At 32.6% G+C, this 20546-nt stretch overlaps 1 protein-coding gene across 3 annotated transcripts in view; it reads left to right on the top strand.

Moving 5' to 3' along the window:
* The first annotated feature begins 2347 nt into the window (after positions 1–2347).
* LOC6051573 (troponin C, isoallergen Bla g 6.0101) overlaps positions 2348–20546 on the top strand; it is a 38731-nt gene continuing 20532 nt past the window's right edge. The window contains exon 1 of one of the 3 annotated variants that reach the window (XM_038263639.1): positions 2348–2489. In XM_038263639.1, the coding sequence (XP_038119567.1) occupies positions 2478–2489 (12 nt within the window). In that variant the 5' untranslated portion in view covers positions 2348–2477. Of the gene's footprint in view, positions 2490–8468; positions 8706–8838; positions 8977–20546 lie in introns of those variants that run through there. The other 2 variants (XM_038263640.1, XM_038263638.1) reach the window with 2 other exon arrangements.

Genomic DNA, 20546 nt, shown 5'->3' on the forward strand with positions numbered 1-20546 from the left:
GTTTAGTCTGTTTTAAAAATAAAAATCCAAGAACAAAAAAATCATAACGAGCAATAACAAATCTTGTTATAAATAACAAAAAATGTTATTGGTCTGGTATTTTCGAATATCAAAAAAAGTAATTTCCAAGTTTTTTTTCCATCTGCTCGGGTAGTTAAATTCTTCCCGCCCAGAGTAAAGTTGAGATTTTTTACAGTTTTCACCAATTTGATTTTTGATGATAAAGTTAATTTAAAAATATGAAAAAATGTCCTCCTGCTCTACAAGCGGAAAACGGTTTTTTTTTTGTTATTTCAAGCATGTGTGCCAATATTGAGCAAAGTTGATTAAAAAATGCTTATACCTTTTCAGGATCGAGCTTCATAGCTTTGGTATGTTTGACCAAGTTGTTGAGCATTCCTATAAGAATTCTCACTTCTACCTGCAAAAATGGTCTTTTCATAATTTTTTTTCGACTTTACTGATACAAACTTCACCATCGAGTTTCAGATTTTGCTCACACTAGGCCCAGAGTCCTAAAATTGAACAAGAAACAAAAATCAACTTGTGAAGCAAGGTTTTGAAACAGGTCCCATCTTCTGGGAACCCTATTCCTCATCAATTTTTGCTGCAATGGTTGCCGAAGACACTAAATCGATTCGAAAGTATTTAGTTTTTCGAAGATTTACGAACCATTTTTCAATTCTAACTATAAAATTGGCTGTTTTTGGGTCCTCTACACTCACTGTTTGATTGCAAATGCTAAAAAAAATGAAGTCTAGATGCACAGAAAAAAAATGATGGTAATATTCATCAGGAAATGGTGACAGATTTTGTGACAAAAAAAGATTAATTTTACCCCAGCAAATGATGAATTTTCATCAGTTGCTGATGAATATTCATCAGGTTCACATTTTTACACATTTTTCATGTAATATTACTCAAAAAAGAGGTAATATTTAACCTACCAAATTTTCAACATGCCAAAATTCAACTTTTTTTCTGTGTGTTTAGAGTGAATCTATAATGGAAATGTTTTGCGGAAACAATTTTACAAACACGTTTAAAGATTTTTTTTAATTCAGGAGCATCATTTTAAAAGGGCGCATACTCATTTTGACAACTGGATTTGTTTGGAAAATTCCGAGACAACAGGTAACTTTGTAGCAAAACTCGAAGTAATTGTACACAGAAAAAAAATGATGGCAATATTCATCAGGAAATGGTGACAGATTTTGTGGCAAAATTAAACTTTTTTTTTGTAATTGATTGTTTATTTGTGACGAGAGCCTGTTACACAGCAAAAACAAGTAAAATTTTGTTGAAAACATGGTTGGTTGAATATTACTCATTTTTTGAGTAATATTACTCAAAAAATGTGTAAAAATGTGAACCGGATGAATATTCATCAGAAACTGATGAAAATTCACCTATTCCTGATGTAATATTTCACCATTTCCTGATGAATATAACCATCATTTTTTCTGTGTAGTTTACAACTTTTTATCAGATTAAGGAGGTAACTTTAAGATAGAAAACGAATTCTCAGCTACCTTTTAACACTGTGGGTTTTGTTAGATAGTTAAATAACAGTTGTCTAAGAATTTGTAAAATAGTTTCTCAACTGTCAAATGGCTTGACATTTTTAAATGCTGCTCCAGAATTTTTCTATGATTTCTTGATTTTATATGGTTTCTTTTAAATCTTTTATTTTATACATCGATTTCACACTCCGCTTCCAAACGGCATTTTCTTTTGTTTTCCACACTTCTACCACATTTATCCCCAAGAGTTTTCTTTTCTCTCTCCATCTCTCTCTCTCTCTTTCCACCGGCGCGTCGCTACTCTTCCCTTTCCACTCACTCGTAATTGGTCCGGCTGGTTTACTTCGACGGGGTCAAGCCAGAGGGCCCATCCATTTTCCATCATCCTCTCATAATATGAACGACGTGTGTGTGAGTTCTGGTGCGTTCGTTTCAGACGCAACTGGGGTTTTGTGTGCGTGAGTTCATTTGTGTGCGCGGGGGGAAAAGTTTAAAATAAATTTTCATTAAACTCTGTATAAATTACCAAATAATTTCACTCAAACGACCTGCGACGTTGTTGCTGCTGCTGATGTGTGGGGGAGTGATGATAAGTTCTTCAAGTTGAGTTTTTTTTTGGGCGGGAAAAAGGGGAGTTGGGGGAAGAACAATTTTCCGACGGGGTTTCTCAAACGGTTTGGGAAGGGGGAAAAAGGTGGGTGTAGGTGGGCAGCATCTTGAAACAAAAGCAAATCTCCTGCGCGGGGCGGAAAATTTTGAGTCGGCTTGGGTGGATTGGAGGCGGGTCGGAAAAGGCCCGGCTTATATATAACTATACTCGATCGGCAGCGAAGCGCACCATTCCGTGTAAGTGTTGACCGCGTGATCCACGTCTGTTCCGGAAAATCCGTCGTTGCTCCGTTCGCGCCGCGCGTGATCTTTGCCTAATTCGCGTACTTTAGAACCTGCTTCAGAATGACCACCATTGTAAGTACCTGGCCGCCGTACCGGGGATTAACCTAGTGACTAGTTTTTGTGAATTTTCGCGCGTGATTGTTCGATGGCTGGTGGTGGCGTCTTTCTCGAAAACATTCCCAGCCTCTCCCCCACTTTGCTGCTTGGTGCACCTGAGCGGCGGATGTTCCGACGTAGTAAAATGGCCAATTCTTGGCAAACGAAGTGATTTTCGAAACACCTGCTGCCTTCAATGAGCGCAGCGAATTTGGCGCCAGGTTTTTTTGGGGATAGCACCCAGGTGGGGGAAAAGGTGCACTTGGGAGGGGAGGAAAAAGAGCATTTGCACATAAATTTGTGAGGCGCTGTCTGGTGACGAAAAAACCGTTGGATGGGGAGCCGTACGACCAAACCGTTGGGGCTGTGTCGTGACGTCGGTAATTGTGGATATGGGGACAATATTGATAGCAAAAGTGGTTACAATAAATGGAACTTTTTTGAATTTGTGGATTCAAATGTTGTGACTGAAGATATTGGATTAGATAGGAAATCATGATAAATAATTTGTTTAAATGTAAATGGTAGGGAAGATTTTTTTTTCGAAATAAAAGTGATACTCTTCTATGCAAATTGCTTTAAAAGAATCGATACAAAATGAAATTTCATTGGCCACAACTGCAGAATTTTTGATTTATTGCAATGGAAATTTTATCATGATCATGTTCATTTTATGAAAATATCAATCATTTCCGTTAGGTATAGAATTATGATGTGACTGCTTTATTTTTTCTGGCTTTCGTTTTTTTTAAATTGTAAAGAAAAACATTACTTAATCCACCGTAGAGTGGTTGATGCTGTTCTTACAATAACATAATTTTGATTTTGGTTTAGTTTTTTTTGTGACCCTTTTTACGATCTTCCGAACTTTCCTCAAAATGTTTTTTTAGCATAACTTTTGTAGTACTTTTCTAAACTTGACAGATATTTGTTCAGTTTTTGATTCTGAGTCGATATGTATACGGGAAGGTGGGTCTAAGAGCTCGTATGAGGAAGTTCATTTTTCGAGTAATTTTATAAGCTTTCCTCAGTAAGGTGAGGAAGGCAAAAATTCTTTCTTTTTTGTAGGCTGGCATTTGCACAAAAACTTATATTTCTTCAGGCTTTTTCGTCATTTTAAAGATATGACAGAATATCAAGCTGTCTCATTGTTCCCCTATCTTTTAAGCCCATTAGTAACAATCAAACACATTGATTTTTGATCGTCAAACTATTCAAATTCTAAGAAAATCGCTAAAAACTGCATTTAACTTGGACCTTGTTGGAGATTATTTTTGATATTCTTCTGATGCAAATGTAATAAGAATCATTAAAATAAGAAAGAAATTAGCCGATATACAGATGTGGAGAGTTCCATTTCCATCTTTACGATCCGTTTTGAAGCTGCAAGTGTTAACAATATCAAAATGCAGTTTTAGATTCAATATTGTAATTTTTTTATTTTGTATTATTTTTCATCTATTTATTTGTTTCTATGAATTAAAAAGCAATATTTGAAAGAAATCATTTTTAAACTTTGGAAATTGAACAAAAATCAAAAAATAATAATAGAATAACTTAAGAATTTATTTGGTTACAATTACATTAAGGTCGTTGTAAATATTTTTCAAAGTTTATGTCTCCCCTCAAAATTTTACCGAAAAATCAGAGCGTTAAAAACATATATTTCAAAATATTGATGAATATATAATCCTTATCAACCAGAAGCAACCTGAAATGCATTTTTCTGCATTAATATTCATTACGCTTAGTGATTTTTCACGCTTAAAAATTTGCTAATTCCACGGGAACCTCAATTTCAAAACATCAAATTTCACGCAAATTTCGCGGAACGTAAAAAATGTTAAAATAACCTTGCAAATCTGAAGTTTAAATCAAAGAAACTACTTTTTATGCTTCAATATATATTATTCTTCAATAAACTTAAAAAAACTTCACTTAATTTAAACGTGACACAAAAAAATTGTCCTAATTTTCAAAAAGTTTCCACTTGATTTTTGGATGAGCAGGGCATGCGTTTTTTCATTTACTGGACTGTTTTTTTTAAATATTCTACTAGTAAAGCTAAAAAGTTTTCGCTGATTCTGTCTCGTCATTTGGCATTTTATAAAATTTCATATCAAAGCAGGATTAACCAATATTGTTCACCCAAAATGAGTAAAACTATAAATAAAAACAAAATATAAACAAATTTGAATTTTCTGCGACAGTTAGCCTATTAAAAATATTTTTTTAAAGTGTTCATCTCACTTATCCAAAACTTAATTTAAAAACAATAGGCAAAAATAATATAATTTGTAACGAAATCGAAATTTTTATTTCACAATGAGAACAGAAAACTAAAAAAGGGTATTTTTTACTTTCACGAGAATTATCAAATATTGTTAAAGTTAAACAGGACTTAGAAAAAATCTGAAATGTTTTTGAAAGGAAAGGTGTTAAAGATAAAAAATACTCTTCATATTATTTTGAATAAAACAAAGCTGGATTGTTTTAATTTCTATTGAAATACCTTTCAAATAAAATAGTAGCAAAATGTGTATCACAACGAATGAAAATATTACTAAATTTAGTCGGTTTTTAAAAAAACTGAAAAAACTGAACCATACTTCAAATGGTTCATATCAAGCTTTTTAATTGAAAACAAATAATATTTACTCTAATAGTCTCTGTGGATCAAATATTTATTATTTTGTTACTTAAAAAAATGATTTGGAAAATTGATAATTTTCACGAAGTTTAAGCCATATATGAAATCATCAAAAATCACGAACCCTATGTTAGTGATTAAACCAGGGTATTCATTTGCTAAACTTCAGTGTAATTCATAAGATTATTTTCATTCCTATTTGAGTTTGATAAATTATTTTGTGAAATATCATTTCAACATACAATTTCACGAGATTTCGCGGAAAAAAGCCAAAATATGCCGTAACAGACGCTATAGCGATAGCAAAAAATCTATTGAGTTCAGATATTGATTTAAGCTGAACAATAGTTTTCCAAGAACTGGCGCCCCGATTCACCATATCCACAACATATCGTATTTTTGTTTTGAAACTTAAAATCTAGTTTTGCAACGAGTTCTATAATTTGTTTTGCAGTTTCAAAAAACATCCTTGAATGTAATTGTAAGTCAAATGGCTATGTATTTAGTCAATCAAAACACTCATGAAATGACTTACATTTCAAAATAAGTGCTCAAAAGTTTAACTTTTCAGCATCCAAGTAGAACCTTTCAGCATTTGTTTTGAAAAATGTTTCTCTTAGAAAAAGTAAGCTATTTCGTCCTTCGAGAATGTCAGGAAAAGTTAGAAGTTTTAATTGCAAAACAAAATATTGTAAGAAATAATGCAAGTATTCCAATGTTGGTAAATATTTCAATAGTAGAAATATAAAAAAACGTATTTGCAAATGATTGAAACAACGCAACGTTCAAAGTCACATAAATTTGAAATATATTTTCATATAATATGCATTACAAAAAAGGCTTGAGCAAAATGATTTCGAACATGAGCTATACTGCCCCTGTTCGCATAAATGTCCCATTATGCATTTTCAGCAAGTTGGGAAAACGAGCTTGGAAGTTTGGAAAAATATTTGTCGTTAATTTCATACATGCAATTATTTAACTGCAATAAAAAAAAATTCATTAGGGATTTTGGTGTTTCATTGATTTGATAAATTATCTGATTTTTCAAATATCCTTGAATCACCAATCTGTTGAGCATAAGTTAATTTTCTGAAGATAGTTTGAGGTTTTGACTTCAGTTTTGAGTTTTTTTTAAAATTGATTGAGAAATACACATTCTCCTTGGCACTTTTTTCTTCCAGGCGGATATTAAATTTAAATTTAAATTTTCTATGCCTTGCTCTCTTTTTTCCTAAGAAAGGAAATAAAAAAAAGTTATTACAAAAAATAGCCAACTTCAATGAAAAATCATTTACAATCGATAATATGCTTTAAGAATACATTTTAAAACTTTTTTCTTACATTTCTCAACAATTTGTACCTTTTTCAGGCTATTTTTTATAGTTTCTTTTTTAGGCTTTTACTATTAGAAAATTTTAACCGCAGCTGCCTGTGTGGATCAATTGGACCGCGCACTGGACTCACAATCCAGAGGTCGCCGGTTCGAATCCCGAGGCGGATGCAAAAAATTCTAAGTGTAAATATAGGTATTCGGTGCCCTCCGTTGACGAAACCGCAAGGTTTAAGAGGACCACATCATAAGGTGTTACGTCGATTCCAACCACAGACGAAAACGTAAGGAAAATATATGATTTTTTGCCGATTTCTTAAATATTTGCCTTTTTTTAAAGTAGTAAATCAGAAATCACGCCTTAACACTTTGTTTTACTGGATGCTTCAAAACTTAGAAAAATAATTTTGACCTTTATTTGCATCTTTTTTCCATGTTTATTTTCAAAATGTTTAGTTTAAATTATCGAAAAATCATCTTAGGGGCAGGGGCTGACAACTCAGTTACGCAACGGTGTTTAAAATTTAAATAATGTTTTCGAAATATTTGATTTCGATTTAATATTTGATAAAAATTAATTTAAATCGAAATTTTCATAGAAAAGAAAATAAAATTGCTAAATAAACTTTAACACATAAGCAGCAATATTTTCACCCAAAACTGGCAGCGCTAGTCCGAGAGAATGATGGTGGCTCGAGTCGAAAGAATAGTGGTACCATTCACGGACGCAGAGAACACAGCTCGAGATGGGCGATAGAACTATTCTCTCGAGGTTCATTTGCAAAAAAAGTTCATCCGTCAAACAAAAAACCAAAAGTGTCGACAACGGGAATCGAACCAGAGACCTTTGACAAACCAATCCTGAATCCTGAATTGAACTGATATTTTTTACAAAAAAGTTATCAGACCATTCATAAAACATAACTAAGCTTAAGTTTCGTTGGTTTCAGTGCGTGAAGTCATTATTTTGAAAAAAAAAATGTGTACTCCTGGAGAGAATCAAAGTTTGTTTACATCCGTAAGAAAAAAGTGTTCCGAATTTGTGGATTACTAGGGTCAAAGTTTTTCTTCAAAAACTTGATTTAAAAGTAAAAATACAGCAAGTTCAATACAGCATTCGAAAGATCGCAAGAAAAGCTTTCAAATGAAGGTAGAAGCGAATAATTAAGTTCAATTATCGATTTTCTATGACTTTTTGAACATTGGCCGAGCTGTAAAATGTTCCGATTATGAGGGATGACTGTATTCGCTCTACAGAATTGCCATGGCGTTCTCGATTGCGAGATTCCTTCTCGAAACTAGGTGTTTGAAGGCTTGATTGTTGAGGCAATTGCAAACCTCTTTTTACACCTTAGCGTTACCCCGGGATTCAAACCGACGACCTTTGGATTTTTAGTTGAACTGCCTATCAGCGACTCCACCGAGACCGGACCCAGGGAGACGCCTATGAACATCTATTTAAAATTTACCTTCAAGTTTTTGCAATGATATTGCAGATACAATGTTAAGTATCGACTTACAAATGAGCTCAAAAAAAGAAGAAGAGGTGAATAAATATCTACTAATAACATGAACCGACAACACAATGTTAAAATCCCAAATTTGCTCAAATACTAATATTTTTTCGTTTCCACTGTCCCAACTGTGCGGTCCATCGCCCATATTTGAAACAACTATAAAATGTAGTTGCGCTAGGACTTGCAGCAAGAGATGCGACACACACACTCACACTCACACTTAAACTCAACTTTACACACCTCTCTCCCTCTCGGGGTGGCACCTTTGAAGTGCAACCAGCGAAAAGTGCAGCGTTCTAAACATTTTCCTTCAACATTTATATTCTGCCCCTCCCTCGTGTGTGTGTTTGTGAGTAGTGGACAGTAGTCACACGTGTGCACTCTCGCGTGTGTGTTTGTGGCGCGCGCAAATAATTTGGCGAAATTTTATAGTACTTTCTACACCTTGGCTTGAACCTGGCGGTCGCACCGTGTGTGTTTGCCACTCTTAGCTGGTCGGAACCTGCACCTTAAGAATTATCACAAGTTAACAAACTACCGCGCGCGCCACACAGCGGCCCCACAGGTCAATCCGAGTTCAGCTGTAGCCTGGGAACGTGCCGCGATCTCTAGTGTTTTTCGTTTAGTTCACTCTAGTGTGTAGAACCTTCTTCTTGTTCGGAACTTGACCGCCGCCACCGCCATCAGCAATGGTTAGTTAGTGTGACCTACTACTGTCTAGCTAGAACTAGTGACTTAGGCTTATCGAAGGGGGAAGGACCAAAGGGTTTTTTTTTGTGGGTCCAAGTGTTTTAATTTAGTGTGCATTGAGTGTGCTTTGATATTAAGACACCTTTTTCTCTATTCTTACTGCTACTACTACTACTCCTCTTGAAGACGAATCGCATGGAAGTGCTGACCAGAGTGCTTGTAGCGTTTCTTCTACTGATTGATACTAGTGGATTGGTTGCCGGCCGAGCTCCGGTGCGTTTTGCCTTTCAACAAACCTATTTTGAGTGGTTACACGATTGCTTCCCATTTGCCTAAATTTGCTTCAAAAGTTCAAAAGAAACCCTCGAAAAAACAGCAATCTTCCAAAAACGGGAACATGATGGAATAGTGAACGAGTGTGTTTGTGTGTGTGTGTGAGTGTGAGTCACCTAAAAAGTACTCAAACTGTACTGGGCTAGAACACATTTTGGAACTGGGCCAACCAGCCAACGGCCTGAGTTAGTTGCAGTTGCAGTTGTTTGTGGAGCGCCCGCATGCCCGGTGAATCTCTCTGGAAGATTGACTTGCAGAGGCTGACGTCACCACCGACCGGTCTGGCCAAAATCAACTGTTTTCAGCGCAGATGAGTTGCAAAATGTCAGTTGCACTATTTTGGTCGGAAACGCTTCAAAATGGCTAGGATTGAATAGTTCAATTTCATGCAAATAAGTCTGAACTCAATGTTCTGTTCCATGACGCAAAAGGGTCCCATTGTAGCCAATTCAATATGGATACTTTGGTGGAGCAGCTATGGGAATAGTACTCCAAGAAATATTAAGTTAGTTTTTCTCAGTTGCACGAAATCCAGGCAAGATATAATGCTTTTTCCGGGCCTTCAAACCGCACTGTTCTGAAAAAAAAATCATGTCTTTATTTTTTTACGTACCTTTTTATCAATTTTGACATTTCTGGATTACGATGAATGATTGAGTTAATATTTTTCTCTGTTGCTGTTAAAGTCGCTTAATGTCTACTTATCACTCCATTTTATGATCAAAACGTGTTGTCTTGAAATTAGGAGAAGAGATTTTAATAATTATTCAGATTACAAATAGGGAATGAAATAACATAAAAAAAACTACATAATCCATCTTTGTGGTTGATGCCTCTTTTACTCCTTACTTAAAGAATCTCATAGATCTTTACAATTTCAGACTCGTTAGAAAGGTATTTCGATTACCTATCCAACGATTGGTCAAATGAGGAATTCGGGAAAATCCCTATACAATTAAGTGAGATTCAGCTTCAAAACAGTACAGAAATATCACTAAAGTAGTCATAATTTGAGTCAGGGTAGAGTAACCATATTGTTCCTAAACTTAATAATTAAAACTATACAACTGATTCATTTTGATTTCAAAATTGTTGCATCAAGTAAAATTAACAATCTTAAATAATTTGCAATGCCCATAAAAAAAATTGTGAATTTAAATTTATTATGGAATACTACATTATTTACAATCTTAACCTAAAAATTATGTTTAAATTTGTAAAAGTTTTTTTTAGAAATTTATTCCGTTTTACTTTTAAGTAATTTCAAAGTAAACATGAGAAGCTGAAAATTTTGGTTTGAAAACTTGTATGTGGTGTTCAAATATTGGCACAAGTGCTAAATAGGAGTCTTTTAATGTAAATTTATGAGGAAAATGCAATAGACTAACCCCTAATGAAGCATGTCGATTTAGCTCTCAAAAGTTGGAAAAGCCCCGCTTTTTTCATCTTAAATATCTTGAATGAAAGCACCGTGGGACAATATGACAAATTTGACATTTATTTAAAAGCATTGAAAGATTTGAAATTACATTTTTGCAATTCCGTCGTGAAACTAATTACTTTTCCTGTCATTCTTGAACGATGAAATAGCCTACTTTTCTGTACCAAAAATAACAGAATCGAATAGCAACACTTTTCAAAATAAATTCTGAAAAGTTCTACTTTTCAGCACTCAAATGGGTGAACCTCGCTGGATAAATGTACGAGTCGTGCTGAAAAAATCCTCTTTTTGCAACTTGTTGCATAAACTACTATTTCAATCCTCAAAATCAAATTAAACAGAAGAAATTGTTGGAAATCCAATGAATTAAAGTTTATAATCTTGAAAAGACAACAGATCAACATTTGAAGAGTTTCAAAAAGAACTACGGCTCTTTTTTTGTGAACCATGGTTCGTAAGCTCTTTGTGGTGAACCGGCTCTCTGAGTGGCTCGCTCTTTTGTTACCCACCTTTACATCAAAAAAACTATAAATAATGAGCATTTATGATTTTGTGAAAATTGAGCCAAAATGGTTGGGCGGGCTTGCATTTTAATTTAAAATTGTCCACAGTATTACGACAATTGTGCACCTTTAAAACCTCGTCCCGCCCGTGTGGATCAATCGGACCGCGCACTGGACTCACAATCCAGAGGTCGCCGGTTCGAATCCCGCGGCGGGCGCTCTAAAATTCTTTGTGTAAATATGGGTATTCGGCGCCGTCACTCCGTGCCATACTTTCATACACTTAGGAGCCCAGGGCGGCGAAGTCCTTGTAGATAAAAAGGAAGACACTAGTGGTTGGTACTAGCAATGGTGGCCGACAGCTATAAAGTTAACTTCGTTTTCGCACCTTAAAAAATATAATTCAATTTATGATGCATCATTTTTAGGGCGTCCAATTTTCCCGGATTTTGAACTTCCCGGGAAACGGGAAAACATTTTTCAAATCCCGGGAATTCCCGGGATCCCGGGAAATTTTCTAAAAAATCATCAAATCTATGTTTTTATCAAATTTGTTATTTTTTTTAAACTTAAAATCGTAGAATTATCTCAATACTGTTAATTGGTGATAATATTTACTTCAATCTGAACAAGAACAGCAGTTTTTAGTTAGATTAAAAACAATATTTTTTTGTTTTCTGTTCTTTGTTACGCTTTAGATTTTAAATGAATCATAATATAAAATCCAATGTGATTCAAATTATTTCATATTAATAATCATAAAATATTAATTATATCTATTTCATTATTTAACGTGAAATTACTACAAAAGCTAAAAAAAATCATTGAAACTGTAATAAAAAACAAGAAAAGAAAACAAATAAAATGAAGCCATCCAATGTTGAATTTTATAAAGTTTAGAATTTCATGTTTTATATAAAAAAAATATCAGAACATTATGCTGTCTTAATTCGTTTTTATTGTCCTAATTTGCTCCAGATGCCAGATGAAAAATAATTTGATATGATTTTTTTTCACGTTTAAAATCATCATTAAACGTAAATATTTAAAAAATAAATAAATTTTAATGAAAAATATTTAAAGCGCTAGGCATTTTGCGGATCCTTAAACTAAAATTTTGATAATTTTCCATTATAAGTCAAATAAATGTTGAAAAATGCCGAATACAAATTTGCTAATGCTTTAAAATTGTTGTCGATTACTAATTTTTGAATTGTTCATTTATTTCTACAACCATATCTGAGTTCAGACCAAAAAATGATTTTTTTCAATTCCGGGAATTCCCGGGAAAAAATATCAAAAATCCTGGGATTCGGGAATTCCCGGTTTAGGAAAAATCCCGGAATTTTTGTCCCGGGAATTCTCGGGATGGACGCAATAATCATTTTTGTCCTAAAGTAATAATTTTTTTTCGATCACTGATACAAATTTTAAAATATTAAGATAAATTAAACCTTCTTTGATTCACAGTAAAAAAAATATGGTATTAATACATCTGTGAATGTTGAATGATATGGTGACAGAAAAAAAATGAAACGTATGAAAGTATGCAATTCTACATCTTTTAATGTGTTATTTCACAAGTTTCACATAGATTGAGGTAAAATTAAATAGAAAATACATGAAATATGCAAGGAGTGTATTTTAAAATATAATGGTAATAAAACATCTAGGAATGTGCACAGATTTTGTATCAAAACATGTGTAATTTTACATTAGCAACAGGTAAAATTTTCACCAGTTTCCGTCGAATTCCACCTTTTTACACATTTTCTTAGTAAATTACTCAAAAAGAGGACATATTTGTCAACCTTCCAAAATTGTACATTTTTTTTTACAGAATTTTTGAAGCAAGGTCATAAAACAATTTATTTTTTAAAACTTTTTATCTTAAAATCAGAAATTGGTTTCACAATGTAAATGAAAATCATTGTATTTTGAAAAGCAATTTGAATGCAATGTTTAAAAAAATAGATTTATTTCCATGTAGAACAAATTTAACAAATAAGAAAATGCCTATGTATCAATTCGCGATTGCTGTGTTGAGAACAATTAAAAGCCATTGCATGCATAACTTTTGTTTCAATTAAAAAAAATCAATTTTTGATTTTTGAAGCGATTGTTAAGTTGTTTATTTTTGTTTCATATTTTTAAGCTTTTATATTGAATGTTAGTTGTATTTATTTATATTGGTATCATTATAAAGTGGTTTAGGTCTTCTTTCATCCAGAGATTGATACATTTACTGGTTGATATCCCAAATAACATTTTTTCCAGGAGTTCTAGAAGAGCTCTTCAAGATAGCTACAGCATAGCAGTTTGGACCGCGGTAGGATAAAATTCTCTTCAAAACTTTTTCAGAAGTTTGGAAGAGTACTTGAATAGAGTTTTATCCTACCGCGGCCCAAACTGCTATGCTGTAGCTATCTTGAAGAGCTCTTGTAGAACTCCTGGAAAAAATGTTACTTGGGATATACTTTTTGGTTTCAATAAATGCTATTTTTGATTTAAATTATCAGATTAGGCTGGTACAAATATTTTTAAAAGTTTATGTCACCCACCTTTTCAAAAAGGGCCCGAAAAATTGAAGTGAAAAAGAAATATTTTATCAAAAAACTTCAAAATTTCAATGTCAACTCTTGTGCAACCAGCTGAAATCAATCAAAAATGCATTCCCCTGCGTTTAGAGTCATTTTTTGCATGTTTGACTGCATTTGAAAATCTTTGGATTTTTTTTTAAATTTCGATAGTTTTATTGTTTAAAATGTTGAAACTTTGGCTTGTTAAATCATTTTTTTTATTTTTTTTGCCCCCCTTTGACAACAACATTGAAAAATATTTGCATCTGTACTGTTAATTTGAAATAATATCATTTTTATGGGAAATTGTCACAATGCTATTACAATTTAACTTTTTTTGTATTTTTTTATGGAAATAAAACAACTTTCCTTAAATAAGTGACAAAACTTATATGCATGATTTCGCAAAACTAGATCATCAATCGATAAAATTGCTTTAAATTGGCAATAAATCTAAGAAACACTAGATTTGGCTGAAGCACTTTTTTGTGTTTTTTTTTTGGGTTAATGTGTCTCGACTGTGACCGTGATCGAAGGGAAAAGTAACAGGCAAAAAATATGTTTTCAATCATATATCTAGCGATGTTTTCAACACTTTATTGAAAACGGGTCGTAAAATGTTGTGTTATACACTTTGAAATCATTAGTATGCAAAAATCTACGTATTAATGAAAACAAAAAAAAAATATGCGAAAACAAAACCTTAACATCAACATATTTTGAAATTATTTAATACTTTCTGAATTAAATCAGTTTACCTCACTTCTATTATTTCTGATTAATTTTGGAAAACATTTTCAATGAACTAAATATACTGAGCGCAAAGATAACATGTAATTGGACTTAAAACAAATCAACAATCCGAGTTTGGAGTAGAGTTCCACACTTACTAACCTTGAGCTGCAACTAAGCAGCTTATTACAATTGAATCAACAGTTGCTAGTACAACAACTGCAAATCCTTGCTCCACCCATGAAACCTCACGTCATCATCCAACAGCTAGAAATGCCTCTAAAAAATTCGCATTTCCCGTTTTGCTGACCTCACTCACCATTTGCGATTGGCAACAATTTGCGCGGAATTCCGTGAGCTGACCCGACTGCCCGCAAATCACGTCCCTCCTAAAAACCTATTTTAAAATTTGCTCTATTTTCAAACATCCTCCCTCCCGCTAGCGCGAGTAATTGACCTCAACAAATAAATGCTTTTATTTTCGGTCAACTGTTTTTTCCTCTAACAAAACAAAAAATCTGCGAATATAGTTGCTTTTTGACGAGCCGCCCCGAAAATTGTCTCAATGTCAGAATGGTACACGTTTCTAGACCGCTTGCTAAATTATTGTTCTTTTCTCGCCGCGGCCAGCTCTGAAAAGTGCTGTTTGTGGGGATTGGCTTTTTAGCAAACGGCTGTATAATCGCGCTCAATTATTGTGAAATATTTTGTTTGATCGCCACTCTTCACGCTCACAATGGCCACTAGAAGGGGGAAGAAAAGCTGGGGCGGGGCGGTAATTTGGATGGTTTCACACAACTCAAGCGGGAAAACAAATGACCACGAGGAGGGCTGCTTCTTTAATTCTTTGCTTTTCTCTTCTTCTTCCAATGCTGTCGAGTGGTTTTCATCTCGTGAAAATTTCATCTGCTTGACGTCACACTAACCCTCACTGGTTCATAATATTTTTTAATGATTTTTTTTTAATAATGGATGATCATTAAGTTCAAACATTAATAAATCTAGTAATTAAGTTTCTCAAATATCTAAGACACCCCAAGGGTTAACCAAGAATACCTGAGGAAATTCTATCGCCTCCCAAAAAAACAAGCAAATAAGATGTAGTAGATCAGAGCTGGTAGCGCGACCGTGAGTGGGCGGGAAGATTAATCTTTTTTAACCGTGACATGGCTCAGTTTCTGTGACACTGTGTGTTTGTGTGTGTGGGTTCGAGGGAGCACGTGCAATCACTCTGCTGCTGCTATGTTTGTGTATGTGTAGATGGGTGAGTGCAACACTGGTTGTTCATTGCTCTTAAATGGCACTTTAAGTGGCGTGACGAAAAAGATTAAGGAACCTCCTCAATCCATCTTCTAACATCAACTTGGAGATTATGGTAGCTTTTTCTGTTGTTACTGTTGAATTTCGAGGGGTTAACGTTGACCTCATTTTAATTGAAGGTGCTGAACTAGAGAAAAAATGGTTAATTTTTGGATTGATCATAATTTTCAAATATAAAAAATCCTTAATATATCTAGAAACAATATTTTTCGTTTGAATTTTCTTTGGGAAAAAAGATAGATTCTTAACAATTTTGATTTCATGATTTTGTCGAAAACTTTTTCAAATCTTCAAGAAAAACTCATAAATCGATTGTAACCAATTCAGAATATTTTAGTTCTTCAACACAAATAATTACTTTTAAATCAATATTTTTACAAATCTTGAGTTTTGAGGCCACAGATCGTATCGGATCTTATAAGATTTTTTTTTCATAAATTCATTGATATTTCGCAAATTTAGCAGTTATAACTTGCTAGTCAGTCAATTAGTTACAGTTAAGGGTGATAATAATTTTAATAATTTAATTACTGTTCACTTTGATAAAAAAAAATAATAATAAAAAAATAAATAATAATAGTATTTCTTGTATTGACACTTGACAAAGTATTACAATGATTTTTGTTATTGATAATCCGAAAAGGCCGATGCAAATATTTAAAAAAAATTTTGTCTTTCGGCCCTGGTCGAGGTCAAGGGGGGGGGGGGCAAAAAATAAAAAAATATAAAAATTTAAATAACAAGCCATAGTCTTCACATTTAAATGAAAAAAGTGTTTTAAAATGCATTTTACACTAGTTCAGTTGTTTTGCAATCATAAGTTTTCAAAAAATCTAAGATCTGACAAAAACAAAAATTGTATCGAAAAAAAAGATTTTGCATCGAAAATTTTCAAAAAATCTTAAGATTTTTTAATAAACCCAAACATGCTAAAAATTATTTTAAACGCAGGAGAATGTATTTTAATTTGATTTCAGTTGGTTGCACATGAATGATGTATGAAAATTCAAAAATCTGTATCTTTTGAAGGAATTTTTTGATCAATTTGGTGTCTTGGACAAAGTTGTAGGTATGGATATGGACTACACTGAAAAAATATGATAAACGGTTAAAAAAAATTGGTGATTTTTTATTTCATATTTTGTCACTAAAACTTGATTTGGAAAAAAACGCTATTTTTATTTTTTTTTATTTTTTGATATGTTTAGAGGACATCAAATGCCAACTCATCAGAAATTTCCAGGATGTGCAAAAAATCTTTGACCGAGCTATGATTTTTTGAATCAATACAACTTTTTTTTCAAAAAATCAAGATATTGGTAGCAATTTTTTTTCAAATTCATTTTTCGATGTAAAATCAAATTTTCAATCAAAAATTACTTTAGTGAAATTTTGATAAAGTGCACCGTTTTCAAGTTAAATTAATTTTTAGGTGACTTTTTGAAAATAATAGCAGTTTTTCAATTTTTAAAATTAGTGCACATGTTTGCCCACGTTTGAAAAAAATATTTTAGAAAAGCTGAGAAAATTCTCTATATTTTGCTTTTTTGAACTTTGTTGATACGACCCTTAGTTGCTGAGATATTGCCATGCAAGTGTTTAAAAACAGTAAAATTGATGTTATCTAAGTCTCACCCAAACAACACACCATTTTCTAATGTCGATATCTCAGCAACTTATGGTCCGATTTACAATGTTAAAATATGAAACATACGTGAAATTATCCGATCCCTTTGAATTTTTTTTTTTTCAAAATTTTTAAACCAAGACAAACATTTCAAAAGGGCGTAATATTGAATGTTTGGCCCTTTTGAAATGTTTGTATTGATTTAAAATTTAGTCCATATCCATACCTACAACTTTGTCCATATCCATACCTACAACTTTGCCGAAGACACCAAATCGATCAAAAAATTCCTTCAAAAGATACAGGTTTTTGAATTTCCATGCATCATTTTTGTATGGACAGTTGCCAAATTTGTAAGGAAAATTATACGGACAAACTAATGATGCAAAATGGCTTCTTTGATCGTACTGAAGGCACCAAAAAAGTTTCAGGCGGATTCAAACATACAAAAATTGAAATTCTAAAAAAAAAGACCGATTTCGTAGAGTATTGCTCTACTGAAAAGTGCAAAAAATTCCACAAAAGTTTCAAGTTTTTTTTATTGAAAATTGGACCAATAGTTTCTGATATATCGTTAGTTGAAAAACGAGGACAAATTTACGTATTTAACTTTAAGTGGACAGACAATAAAATAATTCTTGCCATGTTCAAAAGATTCCAATAAAAATTGTTGTTTAAAGATTTCTTAAAACTAAATTTAAAGATTTCTTAAAACTAAAATTCACTAAAAATTAAATATTTTCATTTTGTTTTCAGGTTATAGAAAGTCAAATTCCGTAGATATTTTGAAGATTTTTTAAAAAAATTGCCACTCAATTTTTCAAGCCAAACATAAACACAAAAAAAATATTCGCGGCGGCCTATCTTAAAAATGAAGATTTTTGTTTCTAAAACAAATCGTATGTTTTCGTTTTTTGTTTGTTTCTTTTTTTACAAAAATACTTTTTTCTTGTACATTTTTTTCAAATCAACTTTTAGAGATCAAAATTCAAATAATAAATAAGATATGTTGCCGTGTACCTTACATGAAGAACGTACAGACAATGTTTCATCAAATTAAAAAAAAAAAACAAAGAAAGGTCAAATCCAACAAGAGAAAACAAAAACAAATCAACGATAAAATGGAGATTTTTACCCTGATTTTAATTTCATCTTCAGAATATTTGTCAATATCAACTATAGGCTTATTTCAAAAAATTTAGGAATAATTTCGAAAAATGTGTTAAAAGATATTTGATAATGTATGTAAAATCATTTTCGCATGCAGGCTTTTCTCCAAGAAAATCAGTCTGTTGATGATCAGCACCACTTAAAACTATTTATTTCGCTTTGTTTACACACATTGTCTATCTACACAAAGTGACAGGTAATTTTTCGACGTGTGACGTTACACTTGCAAGTGTGGTAGTGAAAACGATGTTACGCCGAATAATGATTGGTTTTTAGATTCCTTTTACCGATCTTTCGTGTGCGAGAAAGGAGAACCATGCTCTCTGGAGATTTTTTTTCTCTTGTTGATCGTCTAAACAATTTCTTTTGATGATGATTCATCCATCGCTGATGGTTAAAAAAATGGTATTCGAATCGTAGCAAAATTTTAATAAGATTCACTTGCATTGAAAATCTGATGAATCAATTTTTAATTTAGCTTTTAGTTTTTTTTTATTTTAGAATCACAGATTGAAAATAGATATTAGACAAATATGTTTTCATGAATTTTGAATTCAATATAAAAAAAGATCTTGAAATTTGATATTTTTTTTTACTGTTTTTGGCTTGTGGTTCAGTAATTTTAAGTTTCACTCAAATCAGCCCAAATTTACCTCAATTTAATTTGGATTGTTTTCAGAATTTTTGTGTTTCTAGTTTAATGACATTTGAATGATATCTTGAAAGGCCCCTCTCAATTGGAAAAGCTTTGCAACGTTCTCAATATTTTTGGTGCGCTTTGGTTGCATGAAAGGACTGACCAAATTTTAAATATTTTTTTTGGCTTTTTATCAACCCAGGACATGATCGATGAATATTATTATGTCAAAATCAATTTAATGTTGAAAATTTCATAAAATTTTGTTTGAAAGACATTAGTTGAAACATTATTTGAATTAATGATTGTTTGCCGAGTTACAGATTGAAAAAAATCTCTGGTGAAGAAATTGTGAATATTTAGATTTTACAGAATTCATTGATAATTTTTAACCAGATATAATAATTAAAAAACGTTACTTAATCCACCGGAAGGTGGTTGCTGCCTTCCTCCTAAAAGCCTTGCAACCACACACTACGAAAGCTTTGGCTAACGCTTACTTAGTAAAGACACTATACATCTGAGTGCTGCCATCTAGGTATGATAAATTTAATGAACCATTTGAAAGCACTGCAGTGTTTGTGTGCGTGCACTGAGCGTAAAGTTCCGACAGCTATCCGCCGGAGCTTTCAGATTATGTAAATAATGACCCTTTTTAGTATCAACCAAAACAGTTTTTCGAACATATCTTTTAAAGTACTGCACCAAGCCGGATGAAATTTAAAAAAGACTTAAAGAACCTGAAGGCAAATCCAAAAACATAGATCCGAACAAAATCGGTCGAGCCAGTTCCGAGAAAAGTGAGTGAGAAAAAAAATTCTACGTCCATCCACACGCACAGACATTTGCTCAGAATTTGATTCTGAGTCGATATGTATACGTAAAGGTATATCTGGGAGGCTTATTTAAAAAGTTCAATTTTTGAGTGATTTTATAGCCTTGCCTCAGTGAGGTGAGGAAGGCAAAAATAGCTTTAAAAAGTAATAAAATAAAATATTTGAATGGAAAATTCATCTCTTTATCTGTTAAAATAATTATGCTCATAATATAATTTTTTATTGAAAAAAACTGATGTAACAAATTCGAAACTTTAAAGAGTACATACTCAAATGTTGTCAGTTTAACGCTTACTATTTCATTTACAACCAAATGCTGAAAAGGCATGGTTATAATAATGTGTAAACTCATTTTGCTATCTACTTCAAAATTATGAAAATAAGGTTTTCTTTCGCATTTTTGATCAATTCAGTATTCACACATTGAACGAAATCTAAAATTAACTTGAGCTAAATGGAAAGATTGTACTTTCTAATAAATCTGAATTTATTTTGAAAGACAAAATCCAGAATAAAAAAAATCCTTCTCAGTTATTCCAAACTGGTACCTTCGAATCAAACACCATGAATTTGTTCGCCAACACTATTAATCCATCTTCGTTAAGGGAATATTCGCCTTCTCCTCCCCACTAAACTCCTCATTGAACTTTTTCCCTCCAACATCC

Source organism: Culex quinquefasciatus, chromosome 3 (assembly GCF_015732765.1).
Source record: "Culex quinquefasciatus strain JHB chromosome 3, VPISU_Cqui_1.0_pri_paternal, whole genome shotgun sequence".
Taxonomy (NCBI): Eukaryota; Metazoa; Arthropoda; class Insecta; order Diptera; family Culicidae; genus Culex; species Culex quinquefasciatus.